At 38.7% G+C, this 7,786-nt stretch overlaps 2 protein-coding genes across 2 annotated transcripts in view; both read right to left on the bottom strand.

The window, feature by feature from the left end:
* Positions 1–4,699, bottom strand: part of LOC107748144 (NADP-dependent malic enzyme-like) — a 13,766-nt gene extending 9,067 nt beyond the window's left edge. The window contains exons 1-9 of the mRNA XM_016562820.1: positions 4,520–4,699; positions 3,796–3,980; positions 2,996–3,129; positions 2,648–2,797; positions 2,408–2,483; positions 2,177–2,338; positions 1,498–1,601; positions 621–730; positions 411–508 (exon numbers count right to left, since the gene is read on the bottom strand). Of these exons, the coding sequence (XP_016418306.1) occupies positions 411–508; positions 621–730; positions 1,498–1,601; positions 2,177–2,338; positions 2,408–2,483; positions 2,648–2,797; positions 2,996–3,129; positions 3,796–3,975 (1,014 nt within the window). The 5' untranslated portion in view covers positions 3,976–3,980; positions 4,520–4,699. The remainder of the gene's footprint in view (positions 1–410; positions 509–620; positions 731–1,497; positions 1,602–2,176; positions 2,339–2,407; positions 2,484–2,647; positions 2,798–2,995; positions 3,130–3,795; positions 3,981–4,519) is intronic.
* An 847-nt stretch (positions 4,700–5,546) lies between these two features.
* Positions 5,547–7,786, bottom strand: part of LOC107748181 (immunoglobulin-like domain-containing receptor 1) — a 4,351-nt gene continuing 2,111 nt past the window's right edge. The window contains exons 5-8 of the mRNA XM_016562881.1: positions 7,523–7,642; positions 7,293–7,439; positions 6,527–6,652; positions 5,547–6,436 (exon numbers count right to left, since the gene is read on the bottom strand). Of these exons, the coding sequence (XP_016418367.1) occupies positions 5,547–6,436; positions 6,527–6,652; positions 7,293–7,439; positions 7,523–7,642 (1,283 nt within the window). The remainder of the gene's footprint in view (positions 6,437–6,526; positions 6,653–7,292; positions 7,440–7,522; positions 7,643–7,786) is intronic.

Genomic DNA, 7,786 nt, shown 5'->3' with positions numbered 1-7,786 from the left:
TGTTTCTTCTGAGTTTATGTGTGCTGTCTCGCTCATTTGTTCTGAAGTCTCGAGACAAACAGAGTGAGCCTCAGCGCGAGCTTGTATTCTGTATTCTGCTAACTTGCTGCAATTCTCTGTTGACGCAGTTAACTTGCCGCGAGGAAGAAAAAATCTTCGGTCTGTCCAATGATTGTAAAGTCATTAGGTCCGTCAGACTGAAGATATTTTAGCGGTAATGAGACCAAAAATAATTAAGAACCATCGAATCTAAGAATTTTTAAGGCCTTATATTAGGAAAACGTTATTTAAGACATTTTAAGACTTTTTAAGGACCCGCGGACACCCTGTTAAAAGTGTTTCGTAACGGCTCTTTTATTTGCTATTTCTCAGTAGAAGTTTGTAGCATCTTTCAATTGAATTGACATTACCTCTCCTGCTCCCTGAAATACGAACTTGTGGTCAGAGAGTTTATTCTTTGTAATCTTAAGAGCAGCAAGGACCCCAGCAACAGCAACAGAAGCTGTGCCTGAAAAGGTGGGGAAAGAGATGAGCAAACAATTTTATGGCTCTAATACTATAATTTTCCATTATGAAGAATGAAAATCTTTATAGTTTGACATTACAGTGTGCATACTTACCCTGGATATCATCATTAAAGGTGCAATAACGATTGCGGTATTTATTGAGAATACGGAAGGCATTGCTGTTGGCAAAATCCTCAAACTGAATTAGACAATTCATTCCATACCTAAAACAAAAGATAAAAACGAAGAAAAAAAAACGAAAAAAGATATGTTTATACAGTCTGTAAGTATTTCACACACATAACCTTCCCCTATAGTTAACTGTTAACTTGAGAACCACCAAACCAAATCATTAAGTCAGTTGAGCTGGTGAACCAGATCATTCAGAACAGATTTATTAACAGGATCAACTGATTCACTAAAAAGACCTGGCTTAAAGGTACAACTTGAACAACAGAAGTTGTAAACAAATCATAAGGTTAAGTAAATCATAACTAAATCATAAGGGTAAGTAAATCATCTTTCATTTCAGAATTTTAGTTTCAAACATACTTGTCGGTGACAGCTTGCATGAACTCATCAATGAGGTCATCGTAATTGAGAATACGGAAGGCATTGCTGTTGGCAAAATCCTCAAACTGAATTAGACAATTCATTCCATACCTAAAACAAAAGATAAAAACGAAGAAAAAAAAACGAAAAAAGATATGTTTATACAGTCTGTAAGTATTTCACACACATAACCTTCCCCTATAGTTAACTGTTAACTTGAGAACCACCAAACCAAATCATTAAGTCAGTTGAGCTGGTGAACCAGATCATTCAGAACAGATTTATTAACAGGATCAACTGATTCACTAAAAAGACCTGGCTTAAAGGTACAACTTGAACAACAGAAGTTGTAAACAAATCATAAGGTTAAGTAAATCATAACTAAATCATAAGGGTAAGTAAATCATCTTTCATTTCAGAATTTTAGTTTCAAACATACTTGTCGGTGACAGCTTGCATGAACTCATCAATGAGGTCATCGTATTCTTTGCCCCTCACTCTTTTGTGCTTTAAGCCGATGTACAAGGGATCATCTAAGAGGGTCTGAACAAAAACAAATAAAAATGGGTTAAAAAAGGACAACAGGGTTACAAATAGGGACAACTATGTTTGTAAACCCAATGAAACCAATGAACAACAGAGTACAGTTTTACAGTATAAACATTATTATTCAAAAGTTTGGGGCCAATACTTTTATTTAGCACAGATGCATTAAATTGATCAAAAGTGACAGTAAAGACATTTATATTGTTATAAAAATAAAATTATTTTGTTATAAAAGTGTAATAATATTTCACAATATTACTGTTTCACTGTATTTTTGATCAAATAAATGCAGCCTTGGAGAGGATAAGAGGCTTTCAAAAACATTTAAAAACAAAAATGTTTAAAATGTTTATGCCAGTGGTTCTCAAACCTCTCCATGAAGTACCCCCAGCACTGCACATTTTGTATGTCTCTCTATATCTGACACACCCACTACAGGTCTTGCAGTCTCCACTAATGAGCTGATGAGTTGAATCAGGTGTGATAGATGAGGGAAACATTCAAAATGTGCAGGGCTGGGTGTACTCCAGGACAGGTTTGAGAACCACTGGTTTATGCTATTCTCATTTTACCTGGTTATCAGTGCCCACATCCAGCAGCACAGGCAGGCACTGCTGAGGTGGCACTCCTCCACATGCTGTATACAGAGCTAGTTTGCCCACTGGGATCCCCATTCCATAGCTGCCCAGGTCTCCTAATCCCAGGATTCGTTCTCCATCCGTCACCACTATGGCCTATTAATGCACATAGAGTGAAACAACCATCTACTGGCACCGAATGACACTTTATCACTCTAAACAAACCTTAATGTCCTCCTCCGGCCATGAGTTCAGCATGGTGGCAATATGCCCCTTGTCATGGATAGTGATAAATAACCCTCTACAAGAAAAACAACTGTCAAAATCATATGGGCCTTATACTGTATGTTCACCATGCAGCTAAGAAAAACTGGTTGGACTAGTCTAAGTGTTTATAAAGCATTTGATTCAGAATAGATCTGGCTAAACAAGTTGTTCCAGGTCCAGAGTATGTATATACCTCACCTTGGTCTTCTGAAAGCAAGGCCATACTGCTGGCAGGCCAGGCCCACAGTAGGAGTGTAGACGATAGGCATGAATTCTTCAATGTCAGAGGTTAACACACGATAGAAAAGCTTCTCATTTCTGTCCTGCAGTGTCATCAGCAATATGTATCTGCACAGTCAGAATGTTTTTGTTTTTTTTGTATAAATAGGAAATGTATAATGGAAATTAATGGAAATGTATAATGTAAATACTAAATGTTTTTAGTATAAATAGGAAATAGGACCAAGAAAAGTATTGTCACTGTGCTTTTCATTGGCTATGATCATACAGAGTATGTACAGAATGTTTCAGATGAAGTTTGGTTACTTGTCGAGAGGGTTACTGCGTGTCTCGTAGCTCTTCATAACACGAAGCACTTGGACATCCTGAGAGAGGAAACAGGGAGGCAGCAGGCCATGGATACCCAGCTGTAACCTCTCCTCCATGGTGAACGCCATGCCCTGTTAACACAGCACCATAACTTCATTAACAACACGTGACAGCTGCAAATGAAAAAAAAAAAAAAAGTGCACTCCTCCTACAGTCTGGTTTAAATACAAATTACCACCCTGCAATTGGGTCTGCACCGGGAAACATTCCAGCTTAGGGTAGCTGCATCACATGTTGGATCTATTTATTTCTGACCAATGGGAAGTAAGCATGGACACCCTCCTCTGTTGGATTCTCCGCTCACTGTTTACGTCTAACAGTTTCCATCCATCATGGCTTTAAAGTTCTACATTTCTCAATCATGCCCAGTCCTCATCTTGCCCTGAAAGTCTTTGCAAACAGGATACAAATGGCAAAGTAACATTTAAATGGCCACATTTTCATGACCCTGCAAAAAGTGTTTAGCGAAACCCCTGTGTCATATCCTGCAACTCTGCATTGATTTTAAGAAGCCTAAGCATATTCAGAGCATCTCCTCTTCATGCTTGGTAGGGGCCAAAGTCTTTGCTTTTAGATTCAAGATCTCACAATGCCACTTTCATACTTTCTTATCTGTGGGGACTTTGGCATTACTAAACGTTATAAAATCACATCAAAGCACCGGCTGCTGACAATCTAATAGCTGCTTAGTCACGTAGATCATAAGTGCACGGAGTTTGAACCATACAGATGCTTACTTTGTTCAAGTCGGGGTTCCTGGTGATATCATAGCCTCGTTTTTTGGTGAACACCGTGCCCTTGGAGTTCACGCCTGAGTGACAGACCCTCACTGCCCCTACAATAGCAGGGGGGAGCGACAGGGGACTGGAGAAAACCCTGCACAGCGCCAGCACACTCTTACCCGAGAGAGAGTTCATGATTCCTGCAAAATAAGAACATTCAGGTTCAGAAAAGCTTCTTTTTGAAAGCTCACTATACTGGTATGCATGGCAAAATACCAGTTTATGCTGGTTTGTTGACCGGTTTCTAGTCAGTAGACCACTTTAGACCAGCAACAATCCAGATGGTCGAGCTGTTTTTTTTTAACTTGTCCAGCTACTGTACCAACTTAAGCAGGGATTTCCAACAATATGATTTTACAGTCACTGCAGTAAAACTGGTGCATAAACTGTGGTTATCATGATAATTGTTTTATTATAAAGAGGTGTCATGGTGCAACAAAGAAAAAAAATTACTAATACAGCTTTTGCAAGTTCAGCACGTTCGTCCTCTCCAATTGTAAACAAGGCCTTTAAAACACAAAAACAACGCAAATGTATCATGTATTGTGATCTGTATTCGCTACGCATCTTTATTTTAACAACAGAATGTGTTTCAGGTCAAATGCACATTAGGGAGAGGTTTAGCATTGTCATTGTTCTGTAATGAGACATTTGTTTACAAGCAAAGCCGCGTAATTACCTGAGAACAGCTAATCCACCGGCAGTTTCTGCTTCACTAGGTTTAATCCAAACGCTGAGCTGCTGCTGCTGCTGCTGCCTGTCTCCACTGACTCGCGTTATCTGTAGATGATGTTGTAATCGACTGATAGAAACGATCCAGGTTGACAATTTCGCTTGCCAACGCTCTCGACTTGGGCCCGCCCCTTTTGGGCAGAAGTGGCCAATAGAATGAGGCGATGCGAATGACGGCGTTTCAAACAAACGGAAGATTTTGGAGGCCTGTGACTCTGGAACTTCCCAGTGTTTTTGTTTATTCAAACGTTTGCATTTAAAATATGAGTGATGAAAACAGATACTTAATCACGTATGTCGAACGAAATTAACACGCTCGAATATGCTTTAGAAAGAAATTATATAACAATAATGATTTAATCTACAGACAAAAAGTACACGTTTCTGCATTAAATCATGAAACATGCTGGAAAATGTAAGATCTCTAGTCTAAAAGACTTGGGATTGCAAGGTTTGTTTTTGGGGTATAGCATTTTATCCTGTAAAAAAAAAATATATATATATATATATATTTATGATGAGACAAACCATAACAATTGTTTACATTTATTTTTATTCATTTGGAAGACACTTATCAAAAGTGACTTAAAAATACTATGCTGTTTATTTTTTGTTCAAATCTCCATTTCAGCAAACCCAAAGCATAGTTTTAAACACAAAAATAAAAATTCTGTCATTTATTCACCTTCATTTCATTCCAACCCTGTATGACTTTCTTCTACGGAACACAAAAGAAGGTATTTTGAAGAATATGTTTTTGTTCATACAATAAAAGTCAAACAAACGGAGACATTTTTCAAAATTTCTTCTTTTGTGTTATCAGAATAAAGAAAATCATACAGGATTGGAACAACGTGAGGGTGTGTAAATTATGACAGGATTTTCATTTTTGGGTGAATGATTCCCTTTAAATGTGTCCTTTTTGGCACCACAGTATATAATCACAGCTTCTTAGTGATGAACAAATCCTAAATCTACATTCTTACCGAGAAGTGGTCACTCCTCCTGCTGTGGCCAGGCAAAATATCAATGGTAGAATAAGCTGGTGGTTTCTCAGACAATCTCCCTTGAGATCGCTTCCGTTTTCTATAACTGTCCTCCTCGTCTGAACTCCAGGAGCCTCTACGTGGAGAAGGCAAATAGCTCCTGTCTTTGCGGTTTGTCGCGTGCTCCAGCTCCTCCAGAAGCTCCCCTTTACTGCGAACACGTGAACAAGACCTATCCAAAACCGAAACTCCCCTGCGTCCTGATGAACCTCGGGCTCCACGCCTGTCATCCCAGTCCGACCCGTCGCTGTAGCTGCGCTGTATCTGCGTCCCTCTCCGTGAAGATGACGCCTCCCTCCGGGAATCATCACGATGATGACCGTTGCGGTTTGAGCTACCACTGGAATGATTAGATAGCCGGTGTCTTCCACCATCATTGGTCCGCCGAGAGCTCGGTTTCGCTCGGCCCACGATGGGAGGCAGCTGGATGACCCTGCGCTCCACACCTTGGACACCCATCTCGTCCAGGGCTGAGAGCATGCTGGGCGGCCTGGCTGATAAAGGTACAGCTTGGGGTATGGGTTGAGGCGGTGGAGTTGCATATTGGGGTTGTGGGGCCACATATTGATGAGGAAGGCTTTGGAACGGGACTTCTGTGTAGTATTGTTGAGGCTGAAGCATTGGGGCAGCCATATCCATCCCTCTTACTTGGTTCTCCAGAAAGTCTAACACCTGGTTATTACCACGTACACTTCCATTTATGCTGCCATTGGCATGGTATCCGTGGGGAGGTACGAATGGCAGGACAGGTTGAGGATGAGGAATGACCATCGGGGCCATGGGAAGGTTGTGTTTGGATGAAGTTTCAGAAAAAGACCCTGTGGAGGACAAATTATGAGTGTCAAGTCATTACTGATCAGAAGCAGCACTACATACATTAGCAGATTACTAGAGGAAGTTATACTGACCTGAATATAGTAAAGGGTTTGCTTGAGAAGATGCCTTTGAGGCAATGGGGGCATAGATGGGCTGGCCATGGAGCCACGGTACCATTGCTTTTTTAGCGTCACGCATCATCTTGTGGTGCATCACCGCTAAATAGACAAATGAACATGGACGAAATATTTCACTACGTTTTATTTTTCAATAAAATTACAACAAATTATTATAAATATATGGTTTATTATTTGAAATAATACTTAATAATAATAATAATAATAATATTTATAAAGCACATTATGTTGTATTGTCATAGTGCACAGATTAGTTTTCATTGTTAAAATGCTAAAAGGGTTCCACATATTATTATGATTAATACTAAATTATAATGAATTATGAATTTTATTGTTGTTTTTATTCATATTATTATTTAAAAGAATACTTATATTATTAATAATAAAAATATTTATAATGCATATTTTGTTGTATTGTTGTATTGTCTACTTATTTAGTTTTCATTGTCAAAAAGAAAAAAAAGAAAAAAAAACATGCATTACATATATACATATATATTATAAAACATATTATTATTATTATTATTATTATTGACAAACTAATCAATTGTTATGCAGAATGTGATTTTGTAATCAGTAGACATTTATTTCAAAGAACTGATATCCACCAGAAGTAGAACACTTTGAATATTGTTAAAAAATAAATATTGTAACATTATCTGGTGTGATAAATGCACAGACTAAGATACTAAAGTAATAAAGAGTCAATGCACGTGGATACCTTCTTCTGGGCAGCAGCAAATGCGAGGACAGCAGGGACAACGGACATAGCAGCAGCAGTTCTGAGGACAGCACTGGCAGCAGCAGATACAGATCAGTATGATGAGGAGCAATCCACCGAGGATGATGAGCAGCACAGTCAGCCAGTCTGAGAGGAAGAGGGGGTATGACCAGCATCAGCATCTATAATGTTTTTGTGGTTGAACAAGTCTTTAGTGTGTTGATACTTACGATACACAATGAGTCTGATTTCTTTATCGGAGTCTCCCACAACATCACCTGCTGCATCGATGGAGCAGAAATACATGCCGTTGTCCCACCACATCACCTCATTGATAACCAGGTCAGCATCTGTGAAATACATACAGAAAAACTAAATTACTGGCTCTTGTTAGTGAAACCTTGATCAAGCAAACATAAATTGTACATTGTAAGGAATCAGCAATATATATATATATATATATATATATATATATATATAAAACTATGTGATGT

This window comes from Sinocyclocheilus rhinocerous, unplaced genomic scaffold (assembly GCF_001515625.1).
Source record: "Sinocyclocheilus rhinocerous isolate Xijiao unplaced genomic scaffold, SAMN03320098_v1.1 scaffold289, whole genome shotgun sequence".
Classification (NCBI taxonomy): Eukaryota; Metazoa; Chordata; class Actinopteri; order Cypriniformes; family Cyprinidae; genus Sinocyclocheilus; species Sinocyclocheilus rhinocerous.
Note: the sequence above shows the minus strand (reverse complement) of the source record. Positions and strands in the feature narration are given on the sequence as shown.